Here is a 25,782-nt window from a genome sequence, read left to right on the forward strand (position 1 = left end):
TGTATTTGAAGTTTGACAAATTTTCTGAAGTTTGTAATAATCACTTTGAAAGTTCAGACTTGATTTTCAATACAAAAAAGATATATAAGCCCCCAGTTCAGCTGTTGCTGCCTGAACAGAAGCCTGTAGGTGCAAGGTCATGAGTTAGCCATGTTGTTTACAGCTGATAATCAGTCAGGCGTTGATTAATCTATCATCACCACTCCCCATTTACTGTGTGTGTGTGTGTGTGTGTGTGTGTGTGTGTGTGTGTGTGTGTGTGTGTGTGTGTGTGTGTGTGTGTGTGTGTGTGTGTGTGTGTGTGTGTGTGTGTGTGTGTGTGTGTGTGTGTGTGTGTGTGTGTGTGTGTGGTCTTTGATGGTTGTATTAAACAGGTTAACACAGGAAAAAAAGTGAAAAGCACTTCAGATTTTATTATACAAAAATATAAACCCAACACATGAAAACAGATAGTGGAGAGTGGGATAAGTTGAGCCAAACGGGTTAGTTGTATCTAGGAAGCCATACACAAAATTAATAATTTGACAAAATATTTAGGAAGAGGTCATAATTTCATGGAGTCTGTGAAAAATTGTTCTATACATCATTTTGGGTCTCTATAAGCTTCAATATGAGGTCCTAAACCTAGCATGAAAGTGCATCCTTGTAGCTGTGTGGGCTGATTTAGTCAAAATGTTTGCCTTGGGGTAAGTTGAGCCAACGGCAGTGGGGTAAATGGTTGAGCCAATGACAAGTGTTAAAAGATGCTTCAAATTATTACAAGACAAAAAAGTGATTGTAGTGGTGTTGAATTGTGTTTGGGAAACAGTTAGTGGTAATATTTCATTCAGTACTGAAATTTGTAGACGGCTTAACTTACCCGGCCCCCTGCTCAAATAAGTTGTGTCAAGAGACCCCTTTTTTTGGACAAACTATGCTTTCAAAATTACAATGTTTACATGAATTCGGTTTATTTCCAGGGATACACAACATCCTGAAATACATGTAGACATCTTTGTTAGAAAGAATACTATATTTCCCTTGACAGAGTGATGCTGAATGTAAGAAATGGCTCAACTTACCCCACTTTCCTTTACAACAGTAGAGACTCACATTATTCTGTATGATCTGTTCACTAACTCTACCAGATACATCAGATGTCAACATTAACACACAGCTAGGTGGGCCGATCAGCTCAAACACTGTCAAATGACACGTTGTTTGAAATATATACGATAAGTCTTGATCATACAAGTAGTCAGTCTATATCAATGACTTGAGTCCTGACCCGGGACCATCCAGACATGTCAGCACACACAAACCTCCCACTGGGCACACACTGGTTGAATCAACGTTGTTTCCACATCATTTCAATGAAATGACATTGAACCAACGTGGAATAGATGTTGAATTGACGTCTGTGCCCAGGTGGCTCCTTTGTCTGGGTTCCCAGTGTGGGATCATGTTGTACCGTTCTGTCCTCTCACCCAGGATTAGAGTGTGTCAAGGACTTCTGAAGGTCTGGAGGCTCACCAGCTCTCCATTCTTATGAAAGAAGAGGGATGGATGCCAAGGTATGTTGAGCCCACCCCTCCCTCCGTGCCCACTTTCTTGTTCCTCTCTACAGTTCCAATTCTCTTCTGCTCTCTCCCACTCTGTCCCTTTTGAAGCATCTTTGATATCTTCATATGTCCCTTCCCTCACCTCCCTCATCTGTGCATCATTCCATGTGAATATATCAAAAAATACATCCTCATAAGCACATTGGTTGAGCATATTAAATGTCCTGTTGTCTCAATACTGTGAGGTGTCATTGCCATAATATGACAATGCGGTCAGAATGTACCACTGCACACAATGCGGTCAGAATGTACCACTGCACACAATGCGGTCAGAATGCCATACTATGCTGTGTGGCTTATCCACAGCTGGCTTTAGCCAGGCAGGGGGACAGGGGCAGTTTATTCAGTGTGTAGACGTGACAAGGACAGTCTGGTCTTTTCCAGTCAACAGGGAGATTAGTTGATGGCACTGCTGAAACACACCTTTCTGTCAATCAAAAGATGCCATCAGCTCTCTAAGCAAATAATACCTTGTATAACAAACAGTATGACATTGGACATGTCCCTAGTATACATATAATACTTAATGAAACAGGAAAGGTATACACTGTGTGACGGCACTACTAGGGAATAGGGATGGAATAAATGTCACTAGGAATAAATCTATACACATCCCTCCATGCTGTTATCTGAAGGACTGAGCACCAAAGTTAACCTTTCACTCTAACGTCCATTGTTCCTCTCCTCTTCCTTCACCCTCTCTGGGCCTCCTGTGACACGGAGCGGCCCAGTGCTTTGGGCGCCTTGGCGAACTCCATCCTGAGTGGCTTGGCGGGAGGCAGGTCCTGTGTGATCTCAACCACGGCCCTCTTGTCAGGGCAGACACCGTCGGAGATGAGGAAGGGACGGAGGTCCTCCTGGGTGTGTGGTGCTCCGCGACCCAGCCGGATGCCCAGCTGTGCAGGGGTGAAGATGGGCAGCGGCAGGGTGTTCCTCTTGGGCAGAAGCTGGTGCTCTCTCACACCCCTCTCCACGGTGCCCACTCTGTACACCCCCGAGGGACAGGCCTGGGCCAGAGAGCGAGCCTCCCACTGACGAGTGTAGGTCTCCCTACGAGAATCATCGTTCATGTTCATTGTCTGCCTGTGGAGAGATGAGACCCTCACAGTTAGGAATGAACAGTTGGACATTGCTCAGAGATTTTCAAACTCCAATCTCTTACAGTATCAAGCAGAGAGTCCTACCAGCGAAATGAAAATCATTACATTTTACAGTCAGCTGATAGATTAGCCTGACAGTTATTATAACTAAGATACATTATACAGTAGGCTAGTCTTGAGTATGATGACTCACAGGGTAATATAGGAGAACGTCTTGCTTTATTGTTATTGGATATTTTATATAAGAAGAAATTACTTAATGTTGTTCAATATGTTCTATCTACCAGAAGTAATTAATACAGTTTGTCAAAAGGCTGTGTCTCACCTGTCCATGGCTCGGGTCTTCATGTTAACGCTGTTCCAGTCGGCTTTGTAGCTCTCCCTCTGAGCCTGGTTCTCTTCATGTACGCTGCAGGCCAGCTCAGCCCCCACCACGGCCCCAGCACGCTTCTCAACAACGGTACACACCTGCATTATCACGGTTCTGTGTGGGTGAAGTTCTGTCCTTATATCTGTTTTTATCACCTCCGTTAGCTTCTAGGACTCTATCTATCTGTCTGTCTTGGTGTCTCTGTGTTGGGTGTTCTTCTCTCTGGATTATCTGTCTGTCTGTAGTTGCTAGCCAAGGTAATCTGTGATGGTTCAGGCAGCTCTCTCCTCTCTCTTGCCTCTGTGGTGGTGGTGATGGTCTGGTGGTCTCTGCTGTCTGTGTCTGGGAACATGCCCGTCTATCTCCTTTATAGAAGCCCTGCTGCTATTTCTAAGCCATGTTGTCACTCCACAGCTAGTGTGTGCTGACACCTGACACCAAGAGCGGCCCGTCCCTGACTTTGTCCCAGGAGTTAGAACTGACTGACTCAGGGCAGCTGTTGAGAAAGAGAGAGGGAGGTGGCTGGGGGAGAGAGGGAGGTGGCTGGGGGAGAGAGGGAGGTGGCTGGGGGAGAGAGGAAGAGAGAGGGAGGTGGCTGGGGGAGAGAGGAAGAGAGAGGGAGGTGGCTGGGGGAGAGAGGAAGAGAGGGAGGTGGCTGGGGGAGAGAGGAAGAGAGAGAGAGAGAGGGAGGTGGCTGGGGGAGAGAGGAAGAGAGAGGGAGGTGGCTGGGGGAGAGAGGGAGGTGGCTGGGGGAGAGAGGAAGAGAGAGGGAGGTGGCTGGGGGAGAGAGGAAGAGAGAGAGAGGGAGGTGGCTGGGGGAGAGAGGAAGAGAGGGAGGTGGCTGGGGGAGAGAGGAAGAGAGAGGGGGTGGCTTGGGGAGAGAGGAAGAGAGAGAGAGAGAGAGAGAGGAGGTGGCTGGGGGAGAGAGAAAGAGAGTGCGGTAAAGAAATGGGAGTGGGTGTGTTACCGGTAATTGTACTCAGAATCCCCTGATACCCAAATTATACCCCCAATCCCCTCTATAATCACCCTGACCTAACATGCTAAATTGAGGGACATCCGGTTATCAAATGAAGTGGAAAGTTTCCCTCTTAAGAGCACTATCAGACCCAGTGTTCAGAGACATGTAAACACACACGAGCACACAGGTGGGAGGTTTCTGAGAGCTGGCATCTGAATAGAGCTTAGGTCTTGATGTACATATAGCAACCGGTGGCAGAACACTAATGTGGAAAGAGATCAGCCCATGCTAATAATGCTGGGTGCTGAGGGGAAACTCTATTGCCTCAAAAGAGAATACATAGATTGAGCATAGAAAACATTAAGAACTCTTTCCATGACATAGGTGAATCCAGATGAAAGCTATGATCCCTTATTGATGTCACCTGTTAAATCACTTCGATCAGTGTAGATGAAGGGGAGGAGGCAGGTTAAAGAAGGATGTTTAAACCTTGATACAATTGAGACATGGATTGTGTGTGTGCCATTCGAAAGGTGAATGGGCAAGACAAAACATGCAAGTACCTTTGAACAGGGTATGGTAGCAGGTGCCAGGTGCACTGGTTTGTGTCAAGAACTGCAACACTGCTTAGTTTTTCAAACTCAACAGTTTACCGTGTGTATCAAGAATGGTCCACCACCCAAAGGACATCCAGCCAACTTGACACAACTGTGGGAAGCATTGGAGTTAACATGGGCCAGCATCCCTGTGGAATGCTTTCGACACCTTGTAGAGTCAATGCCCGGGTGAATTGAGGCCGTTCTGAAGGCATAAGGCATGTTTGGTATACTCAGTGTACATGTACATATACTGTACATAAACATACAAACAGATTTTGAAACTGACAGTTATCTTGATAGCTAGCAGTGTGAAACTGACAGTTATCTTGGTAGCTAGCAGTGTGAAACTGACAGTTATCTTGGTAGCTAGCAGTGTGAAACTGACAGTTATCTTGGTAGCTAGCAGTGTGAAACTGACAGTTATCTTGGTAGCTAGCAGTGTGAAACTAACAGTTATTTTGGTAGCTAGCAGTGTGAAACTGACAGTTATCTTGGTAGCTAGCAGTGTGAAACTGACAGTTATCTTGGTAGCTAGCAGTGTAAAACTGACAGTTATCTTGGTAGCTAGCAGTGTGAAACTAACAGTTATCTTGGTAGTTAGCAGTGTGAAACTGCAGGGCTTACTTAGGGTTGTCTCTTCTTGTAACCCTGGAGAGCCCTGGCATGTACGGCCTGGCTATATTTGGGGTAAAAGTTCCTTTTAGAGACTCAAGATCAAAGGTGATGTTCTGTAGGCAGGTGGTCAGTCTGTTTTGGATAAAGCAAGGCTATACGTGCTACAGAACAGGTACCAGGCTAAGGCATTGACCAAGGGACCAACTCTTGTTTTGTATAAACTACGGTAAGTAGAACACAAGTCAGAGTACAGTACCTTGTGAATCTGTTATTTACCTTATTAGCTGTGTTGTAACAGTGTTTCGTCAGTCACTGTGACTGGACTGTGACTTCTATCTCTGATTTATTAGTCTGATGACAGAGACCCACTCCAGCCAAGAGTCTCTCAGGTTACAGCCTTAAAGATTTCTCTCTCACGCACACACACAAAACGCACACAAACAAAACACGTACACACATATACACACACACACACGCACACATGAAATGTTGCCTCGGTGTCACTACCAGCCAATCTTTCAATGACTAACTCTTCCGCATCCGGCACTGATGTCATCCAATATATAACACCTGCATAGCAAGAATACATGTATCTTTTGCTTTCAAATGAATATAGAAACTAGATATTAATCTATTCTTCAATGTACAATATTTTACACAGCTGCACAGTTATCGGATAATACAAACAATTATTAAGTATTGGATTCGTTCCTCTCCCTTAACTTGATCTAATACATTAGTTATGAGTTATGTGTTTCAATTAATATATGCATGTACATCATTTAGTTTAAATGTCCTCAAATAAAACCTTGTAAAAATGTCCCCTAAATACAGCAATATATTCCTATTCACATGTCTAAGACATGTACCGTAATGACACAATGTATGTAAGATATCACATTGCAGATGCACACACGCACTCACACACTATGTGTTATGCAGCCATGACAACCATAAAATGTCACTTCAGTTCAGGATTCCAATTGCAGAAACCTAGTACGTCTCGAGGCATACTTATGCAATGAGATCATTCTCCTTTTCAAAAAACAGAACTAAACCCATTTTGACATTTAATAAGATAATCACTCAGTATCTGTTTAGACATTTGATACGACAATCACTCAGTATCTGTTTAGACATTTGATACGATAATCACTTAGTATCTGTTTAGACATTTGATACGATAATCACTCAGTATCTGTTTAGACATTTGATACGATAATCACTTAGTATCTGTTTAGACATTTGATACGATAATCACTCAGTATCTGTTTAGACATTTGATACGATAATCCCTCGGTCTCTGTTTTTAGACATTTGATAAGATAATCATTCAGTTTCTGTTTATGTACAGTGTGTGCAAATGCTATTTACAGATGGGCTGTGTACAGGTACAGTGATTGGTAAGCTGCTCAGACAGCTGATGCTTAAATACTTAAATACCCCATAATGAACAAGGAAAAACAGGTTTTTAGATATTTGAGCAAATGTTTATCACATTTACATAAGTATTCAGACCCGTTACTTAGTACTTTGTTGAAGCACCTTTGGCAGGGATTACAGCCTCGAGTCTTCTTGGATATGACACTACATGCTTGGCGCACCTAGTTTCTCCCATTCTTCTCTGCAGATCCTTTCAAGCTCTGTCAGGATGGATTGGGAGTGTTGCTTCACATCTATTTTCAGGTATCAACAGAGATGTTTATTTGGGTTCAAGTCCGGGCTCTGACTGGGCCACTCAAAGACATTCAGATTCTTGTCCCGAAGCCACTCCTGCTTTGTCTTGGCTGTGTGCTTAGGGTCGTTGTCCTGTTGGAAGGTGATTCTTCGCCCTAGTATGAGGGCCTGAGCACTTTGGATTAGGTTTTCATCAAGGATCTCTCTGTACTTTGCTCCGTTCATCTTTCCCTCGATTCTGACTTGTCTCCCTGATACTGAGAGACATCCCCACAGCATGATGCTGCCACCACCATGCATCACCGTAGGGATGGTGCCAGGTTTCCTCCAGACGTGACACTTGGCATTCAGGCCAAAGAGCTCAATCTTCGTTTCATCAGAGCAGAGAATCTTGTTTCTCATGGTCTGAGAGTGCTTTAGGTCATTTTGGCAAACTCCAAGTGGGCTGTCATGTGCCTTTTTAACGAGGAATGGCTTCGGTCTGGCCACTCTACGATAAAGGCCTGATTGGTGGATTGCTGCAGAGATGATTGTCCTTCTGGAAGGTTCTCCCATCTCCACAGAGGAACTCTGGAGCTCTGTTAGAGTGACCATCGAGTTCTTGGTAGCCTCCCTTACCACCTCCCTTGGTCAACTTCCTTCTCCCCGGATTGCTCAGTTTGGCCGGGCGGCCAGCTCTAGGAAGAGTCTTGGTGGTTCCAAACTTGTTCCATTTAAGAATGATGGAGGCCTTTGTGTTCTTGGGGACCTTCAATGCTACAAAAATGTTTTGGTTCCCTTCCCCAGATCTGTGCCTCGACACAATCCTGTCCCGGAGCTCTACGTACAATTCCTTCGACCTCATGGCTTGTTTTTTGCTTTGACATCCACTGTGGAATGTTATGTAGACCAGTGTGTGCCTTTCCAAATCATGACCAATCAATAAAATTTACCACAGATGAACTCCAATCAAGTGTTAGAAACATCTCAAGGATGTCAATGGAAACAGTGTCACGGCCGTCGTTGAAGGAAGACCAAAGCGCAGTGTGGTGAGCGTGGTGAGTGTACATTACATTATTTTATTTGGATAATGTCGCCAACAAAAACAATAAACAATACAAAACGACCGTGAAGCTTAAGAGGGCTATAGTGCCCATAACAAAGATAACTACCCACAACGAAAGGAGGAAAAAAGGGCTACCAAAGTATGGTTCCCAATCAGAGACAATGATAGACAGCTGTCCCTGATTGAGAACCATGCTCAGCCAAAACATAGAAACACAAAATTATAGAAAACAAACCATAGAATGCCCACCCCAAATCACACCCTGACCAAACCAAATAAAGACATTAAAAGGCTCTCTAAGGTCAGGGCGTGACAAACAGGATGCAACTGAGCTTAATTTTGTGTCTCATAGCAAAGGGTCTGAATATTTATGTTAAGGTATTTTGTTTTTTTATTTGTAATAAACTTAGAAATTAGACAATATGGGGTACTGTGTGTAGGTTTAATTGTTTTTCTCCCAAACGTTGCTTTCTTGTGTCAGCAATTAGACATTGTTCTTAGGGGGTCTAGTACCCTAATGACACCCTTATTCTTAATGGCCTTGCCTGTTATATGGTGATTGAACATTGTGCAGTTGTTCGTAAAGTTACACTGGGTACATCGGCCACATCTATAATTACCGTCCGGCACGTTGTCTAAGAATGTACTACGTGGCACTGGTGGAAGATCCGACCTCACCACCATTTGACTGATGTTGGGGGCGCGTCTGAAGACTGCCCGCGGGGGTTCTTTAAACGTTTTTTCCCGTTGTGGATCAGTGCTCAAGATGTCCCAGTGTTTTTTAATCATGTGGTCGAACTGTTTACCAAGTGAGGAGCACTGAAGGAGGCATTGAACGGGGTGGTTTGGGCATGAGGCTGTCATCTTGGGTCATATTTTTATAACGATCCCTTGCGTCATGCAGCCATTCCTCTGGGTAACCCCGTTGTCTGATACGCTCATCCAGACATTCGGCTTGTTTGTCATAGTCACCCTGTGTACTTCAAATCCTGCGTATGCAACTGTATTGGCTGAAGGGGTATGGAGGCTCTTTTTTAAGCGTGTAGGGTGAAAGCTGTCTCCACGTAACAGGGAATTCCTCTCCGTCATCTTCCTGTATAGGTCCGTGCTAAAGATCCACCCTTTTTTTTCCCAATTTTCGCCTAAAATGACATACCCAAATCGAACTGCCTGTAGCTCAGGACCTGAAGCTAGGATATGCATATTCTTGATACCCTTTGAAAGGAAACACTTTGAGGTTTGTGGAAATGTGAAATTAATGTAGGATAATATAATACATTAGATCTGGTAAAAGATAACACAAAGAAAAAAACATGCATTTTTATTTTTACCATCGTCTTTGAAATGCAAGAGAAAGGCCATAATGTATTATTCCAGCCCAGGCACAATTTAGATTTTGGGCTCTAGATGACAGCAGTGTATGTGCAAAGTTTTAGACTGATCCAATGAAGCATTACAATGATGTTCAAAATGTTGTATCAAGACTGCCCAAATGTGCCTAATTGGTTCATTAATAACTTTTCAAGTTCATAACTGTGCACTCTCCTCAAACAATAGCATGGTATTATTTCACTGTAATAGCTACTGTAAATTTGACAGTGCAGTTAGATTTATAAGAATTTAAGCTTTTTGACTATCAGATATGTCTATGTCCTGGGAAATGTTCTTGTTACTTACAACCTAATGCTAATCGCATTAGCCTACGTTAGCTCAACCATCCTGTGGGGGGACCCACCGATCCTGTAGAGGTTAATCAGAATGTTAAGAAAACTTGTTTCATGTGCATCAAAGGTGAGGGCAAATTTTTCAAATGTTCACTGCTTGTATTGATGAAAGAGCGTAATCGATCCAGGAATGTAAGGAATACGTCATCAATGAAGCATTTCCAGAGCCTGATGTGGTGCAAGATTGAATTGTTAGGGCTGAAAAAATAACATTCGTCATACAGCCCCACATACAGATTTGCATAATTTGGAGCCATTTTCACTACCCATAGCTCTTCCCTTCTGTTGAATGAACATGTCATTTTCAAACATGAAAAAGTTCTTAGTCAGAACAATCTCAGCCAGTTCAACAATATAGTTAGTGCGAGGGAGTGTACCAGTGGGTTGTTGACTAAGACAGTGTACCAGTGGGTCGTTGACTAAGACAGTGTACCAGTGGGTCGTTGACTAAGACAGTGTGCCAGTGGGTCGTTGACTAAGACAGTGTACCAGTGGGTCGTTGACTAAGACAGTGTGCCAGTGGGTCGTTGACTAAGACAGTGTGCCAGTGGGTCGTTGACTAAGACAATGTGCCAGTGGGTCGTTGACTAAGACAGTGTACCAGTGGGTCGTTGACTAAGACAGTGTACCAGTGGGTCGTTGACTAAGACAGTGTGCCAGTGGGTCGTTGACTAAGACAGTGTGCCAGTGGGTCGTTGACTAAGACAGTGTGCCAGTGGGTCGTTGACTAAGACAGTGTGCCAGTGGGTCGTTGACTAAGACCGTGTGCCAGTGGGTCGTTGACTAAGACAGTGTGCCAGTGGGTCGTTGACTAAGACAGTGTGCCAGTGGGTCGTTGACTAAGACAGTGTGCCAGTGGGTCGTTGACTAAGACAGTGTGCCAGTGGGTCGTTGACTAAGACAGTGTGCCAGTGGGTCATTGACTAAGACAGTGTGCCAGTGGGTCGTTGACTAAGACAGTGTGTCAGTGGGTCGTTGACTAAGACAGTGTGCCATGGCTTCTAGGCCTCCCTGATGGAGTATGCAGGGATTAAACATCAGAGCAAGCCATAAGCATCTCCCCATTCATATTGTGCATTTTTTGAGTGTTAATCATGGTGTTAATCATGTCTATAGAATCGCGTACATATACAGGGAGTGACACCACACTGGGTTTTAGAAAGAAATCTACAAACATAGCAATATTTTCAGTCAATGAGCCAATGGAGGCCACAATAGGTCTCCCCTGGTGGCTTATCCAAAAGTTTGTGGATTTTTGGTAAGGCATGAATAACGTTCTTGATTGAATTGTCTACTTTCATGAACTCATATTATTTTTTGCATAATGTCTCCACTTTCCACAAGAGACTTCAGCTTGCAGTGAATCTCATCTTTGAAAAGTGGTGTGGGGTCACGTGACAATTGGACAAACCGGCACTGGACAAACCGGCTGAGGCATGGGGGGCCTGGCGAGCCGGCTGAGGCATGGGGGGCCTGGCGAGCCGGCTGAGGCATGGGGGGCCTGGCGAGCCGGCTGAGGCATGGGGGGCCGGCGAGCCGGCTGAGGCATGGGAGCCCGACAATCTGGCTGGGGTGTGAAAGCCTGACGATCCCGCTGAGGCGTGGAAGCCCGATGATCCGGCAGAGGCGTAGCAGCCTGACGAGCCGGCTGGGCGGAAAAACCTGACGAGCCGGCTGGGCGGAAAAACCTGACAATCTGGCTAAGGCCAGATGTGGGATGGGCACCTTCCGAGCCAACCGGGGCACGAACCTCTCGAGCCAGCTAGGGCGTGACAGCCCGACAAGCTGGCTTAGGTACCCCCAGTTCCATCGGTGGTGGACCCCGGACCCAACATCACCACCACCCGGAACGCCAGCACTCCCCGAGGCTTTGTATGATGGCTTCAGCATTCTGTAATGACCGACGCTGGACATGAGAAGTAGGTACGGGGAGTCAGCATTTATTCAGGAACAGACAGGTAACAAAACAGGAACAGCGTCAGCACATGGGTAAACAACGACAAACGACAATTAAATGCTGAAGCCGGGAATTTAATTACCAGTGAATCCAATAGAAAAAATATATATGATGATATATGTTTCAAAATTGCCCTTTGAATGTAGTATGTCACAGCAGTGTAAATTACAGTACATTATATTGTTTTCACATGAGGCAATACAGTTGTACACCCATAGAAATTGACTGAACATCACATTTTCATAATTTCTATCCCATGTGTGATCAAAGGTGTGCTCATTGAAGACATATTTCACAATGTAATCAAATGAAAGAAATTAAACAAACATCATGTTTAGCAGGCAGTAGTTTGCATTTGGCCATAGGTTCTCATCAAAATCGCAGTAAATATTCTCATTGTTTATGAACCTGAGGAAAAACATTTTGGCATGGTGAATCCAAGCCTGACATAGGTCTGGATTGAAATCATTGTATGCCTCATCCATGGCATGAAGGAGTGTGGTACGCTTGTGGGGATGGCAATCATACATCTTCCACCTGTATTGCAATTGTGTATTGTATTTTACAGTATTGTATTGTAGTGGTCCTGTATGTGGCTCAGTTCATAAGAGCATGGCGCTGCGTCGGGCATAAGAACAGCCCTTAGCCGTGGACTATTGGCCATATATCACACGCCCTCTGACCTTATTGCTTAAATATATCACACTTTTTATGTTTCTACTTTACAGCCATACGTTTTCATGATGTAGCTCTCGAAATCTGTAGACAAACCAATTGACATGTAAAATGTAAAGAATCATATCAAAAGTAGTGTGAGCATTGCATTGCGAAAGGCAATTACTATATACGAACGTGTATTGCAATGGGAAACAATTCAGTTCGGTGAAAAAGTGACCGTGTGATTTTATGTGTTGTACTTAGTCAATTGAAAATGCGCTTAGAGCTCGAATCAACTGACTTACTTGATGATCTGTTTTGAGTTTTGTACTAATAATTGTGAAAATGTACAACATACTTCCATTTGAATTGAAAACAATCACAGCAAGTTACTTAATTGTATCCCAGAAACACTTAGATATTGAAATAAAAATGGCCGCATTGGGCCTTTAAGCACACAACAACAACACAAGTCACATGTCTGGCGGGGACGCAGCTGCCTGACAGTAAGTGTGATAGGCACCTGCATGGGTACTCAAAGTTCCTCTGTTCATGGATTTATTGTCACATCACTATTCTAATGAGGCCTTCAGTGTAGAAGTTTCCTAAGGGAGAGCCGTGATAAGGTGATCCTGGCAGGATGATCATTCCTTCCCCTGGCAGCCCCCTACAGAGTGCCAAGGTGATATCTCTCTGTTACATAACTATACAGTCAGCCTCAGCTGCTGGAGGGAGGGAGGGAGGGAGGGAGGGAGAGAGAACAGCTTTTAAATATATCTATACCACTTTACCGGTTCAATTGTCATTTAAATGAACGATGGACATTGATTCTTTAAGAACTTTTATGCCTTAGGAGTTAAGTACAACTGGCACACTGGTATATAGTGTCATAAGCCAATAATTAAATACATTTTAGTCAATTGTGTATCTATTTGTCATTAGATTTTTTAAAGAACAAACTAAATGTCTGTCAATCTTTGCATGTATAGCTCTGTCTATGAATTTCCAACTTCATCAAATTGATAAGTGGCTACGGAGGTAGGATCTTAATTTGAACCAGTTTGCTACAGCAGGAATATAGTCCTGAGCAACATGAAATGTAAATTATTATGTGGATTAGGGGTTGAATCGTTTTTCAGCAGGGCAAGTCAAGTCTGAAATTTCAAAGTGGAAATTACGAACTTTAGAAGCCTTTCCTGCTGTGCAGGAAAATGATCAACATCGAAAGATGAACAAGAAGATCAAATGAAGTATTACAGAGAAACAGCAAAACATTTTGGTTTTATTTATTCATCAAAAAATAATCAATAGGCCACATAGCTTGATTAAATTAATTTGCAAACATACCTCCTGCCCATTACTGGCAGCTAAAATCCAGTGTCACTCTACGCTCTCTCTCCTCCACTGACAATACTGCAACTATTAGACTCTAGAATATCTAGCATCTTGTCTAGGCATCTCTTTGCTCTGTGCAACTTGGAAGGAACCACTTACTTGGGGGAATAGAGGGGGGTACTCTTTGCCTGGTCCAGTCAGTGTGTCCCCTCCACAATATGCTGATTTTGTACGTTTGCCCACTGACAAAGAAAGGATCAGTCTATAATTTTAATGGTAGGTTTATTTGAACAGTGAGAGACAGAATAACAACAAGAAAATCCAGAAAAACGCATGTCAAAATTGGATTTGCATTTTAATGAGGGAAATAAGTATTTGACCCCTCTACAAAATATGACTTAGTACTTGGTGGAAAAACCCTTGTTGGCAATCAGAGGTCAAACATTTCTTGTAGTTGGCCCCCAGGTTTGCACACATCTCAGGAGGGATTTTGTCCCACTCCTCTTTGCAGATCTTCTTCAAGTCATTAAGATTTCGGGGCTGACGTTTGGCACCTCGATCTTCAGCTCCCTCCACAGATTTTCTATGGGATTAAGGTCTGGAGACTGGCTAGGCCACTCCAGGACCTGAATGTGCTTCTTCTTGAGCCACTCCTTTGTTGCTTTGGCCGTGTGTTTTGGGTCATTGTCATGCTGGAATACCCTCCACGACCCATTTTCAATGCCCTGGCTGAGGGAAGGAGGTTCTCACCCAAGATTTGATGATACATGGCCCCGTCCATCGTCCCTTTGATGCAGTGAAGTTGTCCTGTCCCCTTAGCAGAAAAACACCCCCAAAGCATAATGTTTCCACCTCCATGTTTGACGGTGGGGATGGGGTTCTTGGGGTCATAGAGAGAATTCCTCCTCCTCCAAACACAGTGAGTTCAGTTGATGCCAAAGAGCTCCATTTTGGTCTCATCTGACCACAACACTTTAACCCAGTTGTCCTCAATCATTCAGATGTTAATTGGCAAACTTCAGACGGGCATGTATATGTTCTTTCTTGAGCAGGGGGACCTTGCGGGCGCTGTAGGATTTCAGTCCTTCACGGCGTAGAGTGTTACCAATTGTTTTCTTGGTGACTATGGTCCCAGCTGCCTTGAGATCATTGACAAGATCCTCCCGTGTAGTTCTGAGCTGATTCCTCACCGTTCTCATGATCATTGCAACTCCACGAGGTGAGATCTTGCATGGAGCCCCTGTATAAAAGACACCTGGGAGCCAGAAATCTTTCTGGTTGAGAGGGGGTCAAATACTTATTTCCCTCATTAAAATGTTATAACATTTTTGACATGCATTTTTCTGGATTGTTTTGTTATTCTGTCTCACTGTTCAAATAAATAATTATAAAATGTGGGCTTAAAAATGAAGTTGAGTAATTCATTTAACATCTGAAAATGTTTAAAACAGGACAAATCTGAGGGAGTGTGCCTTTGTTCCCCCTATGGGAATGATGCCACTGTCTATTTTCTAAGAAACATGCTGCTGCCCTGTTGTGAGATGTACCCTCACCAGTGTCCTTCTCATGTAACATTATAGACAGCTGACCATCAACCCATCAACATCCTCATCCACACACCCCCTGTGGACCCAAAGGGACGAGCACGCCCAGGACAGGCCAGATTGGGCCAGGTCAGAGGCTATCTCTGTGGGGCGTGGCTCACAGCAGGCATGGGTGAGCCACAGTGTTGGAGCTGTGACCACACCATGCCGACATGTGACAGGGAGTTTAGAGCTCCCCGTGGACACATTAACCCTGCCAAACACACACACACACACACACATAACTTGGTCTGCAGTATCAGGTTGCCACTTTATTTTCCATATCAACTTTACAATAGAACATAAGACACATGCTGCATCCCCTTCAACTCACCAAAACATCCGAAACACTCTCACAATCTTGGCATGTACTTAAAGTGACCATTAGATACCCACATACTGCAACCTCCACTGTTCACACAGACACACACACTCATTCAAAGTCGTAATTTTGTTACTAAACTCATCTCTGTAAACTTCATGAACAAAAAATACACTAGTACCTCTCGATAAGCATGGTCCGTTAAATAAATGGACAACTCCAAATGATTTAATTGGTTTAACACACATTTATTCCAAGGTAATCTTAACTACTGGTTTTAAAAGACTGTCTTGTGACTCGATAAAACAAGTGCTGATAATCATGAGACAAAGTGCTGATGTGGAACAGGACAGCTGTGCCCTACGGGTTTCAGTGCTGTGTTTAACTGTGTCCACTGTGTTCCCTGGCGGAGACCAATAATGAACAGACCCAGGGAGTTGGGTAACTAACACTGTCTGGATGGATTTAAAAAAATGGCAGGGTGATAACCTCCAAAACTCTCCCTAATATACCTGAGACCCAGCTAAGTCTGCCTAAACAGAGAAACAGAATCATATTGGATCACGGTTCTGATGAGGTGAAAGGAAAGCTGTATATTTTTTGTTCAAACCTCGGGATCTATTCAGTTTGTATGGCGGAAGTTCAGCGTTACAGCGTGATTGAAATGTGAAGGCAATGTTCCCGTGTTAGCAGATAAACACGGCACATGTCTGTTCAGTCAGAAATTACGTTAACATTTCTATCGCACAATCTGTAACACTTCAGCAACACAGATTGAATAGAGCCCCTAGTGTTAGTGCAAATTGGGAGAGTATTTTCAACAGAGTATATTCAGAATCAGACATCCTAGTCTTTGTATACTCCCAACTCTGCAACATAAACAACTAACTATTGCCCCCTGTCTACTGTCTGAGGTCATTCCAGCTTCTGTTCCGTCTAGAAGTTGTCTTCCTCTCTTCCGCTCCCATCTTCCTCATCCAGCATCTTGTCCTCATCATCGCTCCCTTCTCTGTTCATGGTGCGGTTCACTCTGGCCAGTAGCAACGGCAGGTTGACTGCTAATGGGTTGTCCTCATCTTCATCATCAGTATCACGCTTGGGGTAGAAGCGTCTAGCCTTCGCCAAGAAGTCCTCAGCAGCATCCAGGTATATGAGACGATCCTATATGAAAAGGGGAGAGGAGGGAAAGCGAGAGGAAGATGGAGAGAGGAGGGAAAGCAAGAGGAACATGGAGAGGGTGAAAAACAAAGAGTGAAGGAAGAAAAGAAAAGACCCAAAGAGGGAAGGAAGAAAGAGTAAACAGAGGAAGAGGGGAGGTATAAGAGTCATCATCATCATCATCATCATCATCATCATCATCATCATCATCATCAAACAGGAAGTGATTTGGAGAAGGAAGTGAAAGACATTATAACCATAATACAAAATGTCCCTCCTCTGTTAGTTTCTGTTCTCACCAGGATGAAGAGGTATCTCTCAGGTGGGGCCTCCCGGGTGTTAAAGATGGATGTCTCAGAGTGGAGTGTGTGCAGTAGTGTGCGTGACGCCGAGGCGTTCTTCATACGGTCATACGACGCACTGGCAGACACCGTCAGCAGAGACTCCGCCTCCGCCATGAATCCTGAGCCAATGAGAGTTCACGGTTGCTGAGATTAGATTTGATTAATTTTGTCTTCCTCTCCTTTTTCCCTGTTCTCTATCACCCTCATTTTACCCTTCCATTTGTTCTCTATCACCCTCATTTTACCCTTCCATTTGTTTTCTATCACCCTCATTTTACCCTTCCATTTGTTCTCTATCACCCTCATTTTACCCTTCCATTTGTTCTCTATCACCCTCATTTTATCCTTCCATTTGTTCTCTATCACCCTCATTTTATCCCTCATTTTACATTTGTTTTCTATCACCCTCATTTTACCCTTCCATTTGTTTTCTATCACCCTCATTTTACCCTTCCATTTGTTTTCTATCACCCTCATTTTATCCTTCCATTTGTTCTCTATCACCCTCATTTTATCCCTCCATTTGTTTTCTATCACCCTCATTTTACCCTTCCATTTGTTTTCTATCACCCTCATTTTATCCCTCCATTTGTTCTCTCACCTAAATTCTCCAGGATCATCTTCCACTTGTCTCTGACCTCCCGACGCAGATCTCTCATACCCTCAATGTCCACACTCAGACGCCGGTGCGCCTACAGAGAGCAAGGGTGCAGGGTTACATACAAACAATATTAACCTAGTACACAACTATCACCACAAACACAGGTCAATCAACTAGAGTAAGCCTACTGTGAGATAGCAGCACATTCCCCCAACAAACAGAAGACAACAACGTTGTTGTTGGAAAATTGCCCTCGCTAGAAGCATGCGTTTCAGACATAAGGAAGTGGATGCCTGCAAACTTTCTACTTTTAAACTCGGACAAAACAGAGATGCTTTTTCTAGGTCCCAAGAAACAAAGAGATCTTCTGTTGAATCTGACAATTAATCTTAATGGTTGTACAGTCGTCTCAAATAAAAACTGTGAAGGACCTCGGCGTTACTCTGGACCCTGATCTCTCTTTTGAAGAACATATCAAGACTGTTTCAAGGACAGCTTTTTTTCCATCTACGTAACATTGCAAAAATCAGAAGCTTTCTGTCCAAAAATGATGCAGAAAAATTAATCCATGCTTTTGTCACTTCTAGGTTAGACTACTGCAATGCTCTACTTTCCGGCTACCCGGATAAAGCACTAAATAAACTTCAGTTAGTGCTAAATACGGCTGCTAGAATCCTGACTAGAACCAAAAAATTTGATCATATTACTCCAGTGCTAGCCTCCCTTCACTGGCTTCCTGTCAAGGCAAGGGCTGATTTCAAGGTTTTACTGCTAACCTACAAAGCATTACATGGGCTTGCTCCTACCTATCTCTCTGATTTGGTCCTGCCGTACATACCTACACGTACGCTACGGTCACAAGACGCAGGCCTCCTAATTGTCCCTAGAATTTCTAAGCAAACAGCTGGAGGCAGGGCTTTCTCCTATAGAGCTCCATTTTTATGGAATGGTCTGCCTACCCATGTGAGAGACGCAAACTCAGTCTCAACCTTTAAGTCGATACTGAAGACTTATCTCTTCAGTGGGTCATATGATTGAGTGTAGTCTGGCCCAGGAGTGTGAAGGTGAACGGAAAGGCTCTGGAGCAACGAACCGCCCTTGCTGTCTCTGCCTGGCCGGTTCCCCTCTTTCCACTGGGATTCTCTGCCTCTAACCCTATTACAGTGGCTGAGTCACTGGCTTACTATGGCTCTTTCATACCGTCCCTAGGAGGGGTGCGTCACTTGAGTGGGTTGAGTCACTGATGTGATCTTCCTGTCTGGGTTGGCGCCCCCCCCCCTTGGGTTGTGCCGTGGCTGAGATCTTTGTGGGCTATACTCGGGCCTTGTCTCAGGATGGTAAGTTGGTGGTTGAAGATATCCCTCTAGTGGTGTGGGGGCTGTGCTTTGGCAAAGTGGGTGGGGTTATATCTTTCCTGTTTGGCCCTGTCCGGGGGTGTCCTCGGATGGGGCCACAGTGTCTCCTGACCCCTCCTGTCTCAGCCTCCAGTATTTATGCTGCAGTAGTTTATGTGTCGGGGGGCTAGGGTCAGTTTGTTATATCTGGAGTACTTCTCCTGTCCTATTCGGTGTCCTGTGTGAATTTAAGTATGCTCTCTCTAATTCTCTCTTTCTCTCTTTCTTTCTCTCTCTCGGAGGACCTGAGCCCTAGGACCATGCCTCAGGACTACCTGACATGATGACTCCTTGCTGTCCCCAGTCCACCTGGCTGTGCTGCTGCTCCAGTTTCAACTGTTCTGCCTGTGATTATTATTATTTGACCATGCCGGTCATTTATGAACATTTGAACATCTTGGCCATGTTCTGTTATAATCTCCACCCGGCACAGCCAGAAGAGGACTGGCCACCCCACATAGCCTGGTTCCTCTATAGGTTTCTTCCTAGGTTTTGGCCTTTCTAGGCAGTTTTTCCTAGCCACCGTGCTTCTACACCTGCATTGCTTGCTGTTTGGGGTTTTAGACTGGGTTTCTGTACAGCACTTTGAGATATCAGCTGATGTACGAAGGGCTATATAAATACATTTGATTTGATTTGACAGGCATGGTACCTAGTTGGATAATGTAGGCCTACATTATATCAGAGCGCATAAAATCCATTGAAATTACGTGGAGACAACGTTGATGCAACCATTGTGTGCCCAGTGCCCAGTGGGTCCCTCTTAGAAACCCAAACTCTCTGTTGTCATACAGTAAGTGTCCCCTGTCCCCCTTCCCTGCCCCCCCCCCCCCCCCCCCCCCCCCTTCTGGTACCAGCGAGCCCCTGCGTGTCTGGTTCCTGTTCTGGATGAGGTTGTACAGGATCCGGTCATCGTCTCTCTCGGAGTGGCTCGGGTCGCCTGGCTCACTCCATAGGTTCTGCTCCTGCTCCCTTCGCTTCTTCGCCTCGCGGTCAAAGTACTCCAAAGTGTCAGGACTGAAACAAATAGACCAAAATAACAAATAGACACTCACACACACACACACAAACTCACACACACTCACACACAAACGAACACAGGCGCGCGTGGTCTATCAGGGGAACATCGGGATGACTGTGAAGCTGTTATCAATTCAATAGATATAGAGAGGATCATTGTTGGTTGGTTCCACACCTGTGTATTACACTAGTGTGACTAAATCTGAGGGCTGTGGATGGAGAGCATGACATACAGTTGAAGTCAGACGTTTACATACACTTAAGTTGGAGTCATTTAAACCTGTTTTTCAACCACTCCACAAATTTCTTGTTAACAAACTATAGTTTTGGCAAGTCGGTTAGGACATCTACTGTGTGCATGACACAAGTATTTTTTTCCAATAATTGTTTACAGACAGATTATTTCACTTATAAATCAGAAGTTTACATACACTAAGTTGACTGTGCCTTTTAAACAGCTTGGAAAATTCCAGAAAATTATGTCATGGCTTTAGAAGCTTCTGATAGGCTAATTGACATCATTTGAGTTTTTTGGAGGTGGACCTGTGGATGTATTTCAAGGCCTACCTTCAAACTCAGTGCCTCATTGCAGGACATCATGGGGAAATCAAAAGATGTCAGCCAAAATCTCTGACAAAAATGGAGGTGTAGACCTCCAATTGTCATGGTGTAGACCACAAGTCTGGTTCATCCTTGGGAGAAATTTCTAAACGCCTGAAGGTACCATGTTCACCTGTACAAACAATAGTATGCAACTATAAACACCATGGGACCATGCAACCGTGATACCGCTCAAGAAGCAGACGCGTTCTGTCTCCTAGAGATGAATGTACTTTGGTGCGAAAAGTGCAAATCAATCCCAGAACAACAGCAACGGACCCTGTGAAGATGCTGGAGGAAACGGGTACAAAACGAGTAAAATGAGTCCTATATCGACATAACCTGAAAGGCTGCTCAGCAAGGAAGAAGCCACTGCTCCAAAACCGCCATAAAAAATCCAGACTACAGTTTGCAACTGCACATGGGGACAAAGATGGTACTTTTTGGAGAAATGTCCCCTGGTCTGATGAAACAAAAATAGAACTGTTTGGCCATAATGACCATTGTTATGTTTGGAGGAAAAAGGGGGAGGCTTGCAAGCCGAAGAACACCATCCCAACCGTGAAGCACTGGGGTGGCAGCATCATGTTGTGGGGGTGCTTTGTTGCAGGAGGGTCTGGTGCACTTCACAAAATAGATGGCATCATAAGGGAGGAAAATTAGGTGGATATATTGAAGCAAAATCTCAAGACATCAAAATATCAAGACATCAGTCAGGAAGTTAAAGCTTTGTCGCAAATGGGTCTTCCAAATGGACAATGACCCCAAGCATACTTCCAAAGTTGTGGCAAAATGGCTTAAGGACAACAAAGTCAAGGTATTGAAGTGGCCGTCACAAAGCCCTGACCTCAATCCTATCGACAATGTGTGGGCAGAACTGAAAAAGCATGTGCGAGCAAGGACGCCTACAAACCTGACTCAGTTACACCAGCTCTGTCAGGAGGAATGGGCCAAAATTAACCCAAATTATTGTGGGAAGGTTGTGGAAGGCTACCCGAAACGTTTGACCCAAGTTAAACAATTTAAAGGCAACTCTACCAAATACTTATTGAGTGTATGTAAACTTCTGACCCACTGGGGATGTGATGAAATAAATCAAATCTGAAATAAATCCTTCTCTCTCCTATTATTCTGACATTTCACATTGTGGTGATCCTAACTGACCTAAGACAGGGAATTTTTACTAGAATTAAATGTCAGGAATTGTGAAAAACTGAGTTTAAATGTATTTGGCTAAGGTGTATGTAAACTTCCGACTTCAACTGTAACTCTTAAATCTATGGATTGGTGTGGAGAGACATGAGGGTGAGAAATCACATGAGGAATTGTGACATTGTTTGTTTATTCAGCATTATGTTGTGTGCCGTGATAAGTGTGTGCAAGTCACAGGAGGTTGGTGGCACCTTAATTGGGGAGGACGGGCTCGTGGTAATGGCTGGAGCGGAATCAGTGGAATGGTATTAAATACATGGTTTGATGCCATTCCATTCGCTCCGTTCCAGCCTTTATTATGGTTCCCCTCAGCAGCCTCCTGTGGTGTAAGTGTGTTTGGATGTCATGGGTTGTCATGGTGATAAGTATGTGTGTCGAGGTGTCATGGGTTGTCATGTTGATAAGTCTATATGTCAGTGTGTCATGGTTATAAGTGTGTATGTCAGTGTCGGGTTGTCATGGTGATAAGTGTGTATGTCAGTGTGTCATGGGTTGTCATGATAAGTGTGTATGTCAGTGTGTTGGGGTGTCATGGGTTGTCATGGTGATAAGTGTTCATGTCAGTATGTTGGGGTGTCATGGGTTGTCATGGTGATAAGTCTATATGTCAGGGTGTCATGGTTATAAGTGTGTATGTCAGTGTCGGGTTGTCATGGTGATAAGTTTGTATGTCAGTGTGTTGGGTTGTCATGGATTGTCTTGGTGATAAGTATGTATGTCAGTGTGTTGGGGTGTCATGATGATAAGTCTATATGTCAGTGTGTCATGGTGATAAGTTTGTATGTCAGTGTGTTGGGTTGTCATGGATTGTCATGGTGATAAGTCTGTATGTCAGTGTGTCGGGGTGTCATGTTGATAAGTCTATATGTCAGTGTGTCGGATGTCATGGTGATAAGTGTGTATGTCAGTGTGTCGGGTTGTCATGGTGATAAGTGTGTATGTCAGTATGTTGGGGTGTCATGGGTTGTCATGGTGATAAGTCTATATGTCAGTGTGTCATGGTGATAAGTGTGTATGTCAGTGTGTCGGGTTGTCATGGGTTGTCATGGTGATAAGTGTGTATGTCAGTGTATCGCGGTGTCACAGATTGCATACCTGATTAAAGGCTCCTTCTCCTCCTCACTTTCATCATCGCTAAAGCAGCAGCAGCAACAGAACCGAGCACAGAACCTCTTGAAGGCAGCCCCCATCTCTGATAGAGAGAGAGAGGGAAGTAGATCGGTAGAAGATAGCGTGAGAGCAGTTAGAGGTCCAGATAAGGTCTGGTGTCCAGATATGGTTCAACTATTCAAACAAGAGAGGGTATACGGTACCGTTTCTCAAGTCCTATCCAGGTACAGGACAGGTAAGAAGGAAAAAATGTCTTCTCCAACCAGTGAAGTTGGTCCAACGCACTATATCCACCTCTTTCTGTCTACCAGTTCCCTGCTGAGGATAGGTGACCCAGTGGTGTAGGATGAGGGTTTGGACCTGAAACCCTGGTCACGCCCTCCGAGTTTGATTCCAAAACAATATCCACAGGAGTAAAGAGAAAAAGTTTGTCAAGCACTCACAGAGCTGGTGAACACCCACGATTCTCACTCTGTTGATACCCTGCCTCCACGCTGACAAAAATGAGTTTCAAGAAAAAGATCCCGTTCAGACAGAAACCATTCTAAAGAGAGTCGAGGTCATTTCCAACAACTAGCTTCCAGATACAAAAGTTACAGATCTATGGGTTCCAATCTCCATCCGACATCCACGCTGTATATACTGGTGTGGAATCCTCTTCTCATTCCAGGTCCCGATGACTGAGGACCAGAAGAGGTAGCCAGCTAAGGTCTCCAAATCCTGGCCCAGAGACTTTCCTCCTGGATCAGAGAAGCTGGAAGAGAGGATGACCCAGGGATTGTCTCGCCACAAAGAGAGCACTGAGTAGTCACTCCCCTCTCACTCATCACCACAGATCCAGATGCACACACAAGACCCAACTCAGTCACAGCCCAGTCATGTGAGCTGAACGATCCTCTGCCCCCCAGCAGCAATAGCAAGGCCCTAGCTACTGTACCCCCCACCTTGCGACCCACATACTTATCTCCTTCAGCCATCCATTTAAAACCACACACTCTACAGACGAAAAAAGGCTACATATTGCATTTAAACAAAACAAGCTTCTTCAAAGTAAAATATTTGTCGCTAGATGTCATCGCCCCTAGGCCAATAACCTGGATGTATTCTACACGTAGTGGAAATGGTAAAATAGCAAATATATCAGAGAACCGTTTCATCAGTAAACAAGATAATCAGTGCTCCTATTTATAAAAAGACTAGATTCTATCCATGCAGAATGGACCTATTTAAAAAAAAATCCTAGACTAAAGGTACACTTGGTTCACAAAATGATCTCTACTACTCAAATTCTGTATCTTACAGTGCCTTGCGAAAGTATTCGGCCCCCTTGAACTTTGCGACCTTTTGCCACATTTCAGGCTTCAAACATAAAGATATAAAACTGCATTTTTTTGTGAAGAATCAACAACAAGTGGGACACAATCATGAAGTGGAACGACATTTATTGGATATTTCAAACTTTTTTAACAAATCAAAAACTGAAAAATTGGGCGTGCAAAATTATTCAGCCCCTTTACTTTCAGTGCAGCAAACTCTCTCCAGAAGTTCAGTGAGGATCTCTGAATGATCCAATGTTGACCTAAATGACTAATGATGATAAATACAATCCACCTGTGTGTAATCAAGTCTCCGTATAAATGCACTTGCACTGTGATAGTCTCAGAGGTCCGTTAAAAGCGCAGAGAGCATCATGAAGAACAAGGAACACACCAGGCAGGTCCGAGATACTGTTGTGAAGAAGTTTAAAGCCGGATTTGGATACAAAAAGATTTCCCAAGCTTTAAACATCCCAAGGAGCACTGTGCAAGCGATAATATTGAAATGGAAGGAGTATCAGACCACTGCAAATCTACCAAGACCTGGCCGTCCCTCTAAACTTTCAGCTCATACAAGGAGAAGACTGATCAGAGATGCAGCCAAGAGGCCCATGATCACTCTGGATGAACTGCAGAGATCTACAGCTGAGGTGGGAGACTCTGTCCATAGGACAACAACCAGTCGTATATTGCACAAATCTGGCATTTATGGAAGAGTGGCAAGAAGAAAGCCATTTCTTAAAGATATTCATAAAAAGTGTCGTTTAAAGTTTGCCACAAGCCACCTGGGAGACACACCAAACATGTGGAAGAAGGTGCTCTGGTCAGATGAAACCAAAATTGAACTTTTTGGCAACAATGCAAAACGTTATGTTTGGCGTAAAAGCAACACAGCTCATCACCCTGAACACACCATCCCCACTGTCAAACATGGTGGTGGCAGCATCATGGTTTGGGCCTGCTTTTCTTCAGCAGGGACAGGGAAGATGGTTAAAATTGATGGGAAGATGGATGGAGCCAAATACAGGACCATTCTGGAAGAAAACCTGATGGAGTCTGCAAAAGACCTGAGACTGGAACGGAGATTTGTCTTCCAACAAGACAATGATCCAAAACATAAAGCAAAATCTACAATGGAATGGTTCAATAATAAACATATCCAGGTGTTAGAATGGCCAAGTCAACGTCCAGACCTGAATCCAATCGAGAATCTGTGGAAAGAACTGAAAACTGCTGTTCACAAATGCTCTCCATCCAACCTCACTGAGCTCGAGCTGTTTTGCAAGGAGGAATGGGAAAAAATGTCAGTCTCTCGATGTGCAAAACTGATAGAGACATACCCCAAGCGACTTACAGCTGTAATCGCAGCAAAAGGTGGCGCTACAAAGTATTAACTTAAGGGGGCTGAATAATTTTGCACGCCCAATTTTTCAGTTTTTGATTTGTTAAAAAAGTTTGAAATATCCAATAAATGTCGTTCC

The 25,782-nt window shown here is 44.1% G+C and overlaps 2 protein-coding genes across 3 annotated transcripts in view; both read right to left on the reverse strand.

Annotated features, from left to right (window-relative positions):
• Nucleotides 1-393: 393 nt before the first annotated feature.
• Nucleotides 394-25,782, reverse strand: part of LOC139364654 (telethonin-like) — a 33,536-nt gene continuing 8,147 nt past the window's right edge. Inside the window, exons 2-3 of one of the 2 annotated variants that reach the window (XM_071101583.1) lie at nucleotides 3,027-3,452; nucleotides 394-2,684 (exon numbers count right to left, since the gene is read on the reverse strand). In XM_071101583.1, coding sequence (XP_070957684.1) covers nucleotides 2,294-2,684; nucleotides 3,027-3,175 — 540 coding nt within the window. In that variant the 5' untranslated portion in view covers nucleotides 3,176-3,452 and the 3' untranslated portion in view covers nucleotides 394-2,293. Of the gene's footprint in view, nucleotides 2,685-3,026; nucleotides 3,561-25,782 lie in introns of those variants that run through there. The other variant, XM_071101582.1, reaches the window with a different exon arrangement.
• On the reverse strand, nucleotides 15,484-23,744 carry LOC139423930 (melanoregulin-like). The gene is made up of 6 exons (XM_071175579.1): nucleotides 23,189-23,744; nucleotides 22,971-23,067; nucleotides 19,898-20,060; nucleotides 17,650-17,740; nucleotides 17,004-17,167; nucleotides 15,484-16,707 (listed from the first exon to the last, which is right to left on the reverse strand). The coding sequence occupies exons 2-6, from the start codon at nucleotides 23,063-23,065 to the stop codon at nucleotides 16,483-16,485; spliced, it is 738 nt and encodes a 245-aa protein (XP_071031680.1). The 5' UTR covers nucleotides 23,066-23,067; nucleotides 23,189-23,744; the 3' UTR covers nucleotides 15,484-16,482.

Source organism: Oncorhynchus clarkii, chromosome 13, assembly GCF_045791955.1.
Source record: "Oncorhynchus clarkii lewisi isolate Uvic-CL-2024 chromosome 13, UVic_Ocla_1.0, whole genome shotgun sequence".
In the NCBI taxonomy this organism is placed as follows: domain Eukaryota; kingdom Metazoa; phylum Chordata; class Actinopteri; order Salmoniformes; family Salmonidae; genus Oncorhynchus; species Oncorhynchus clarkii.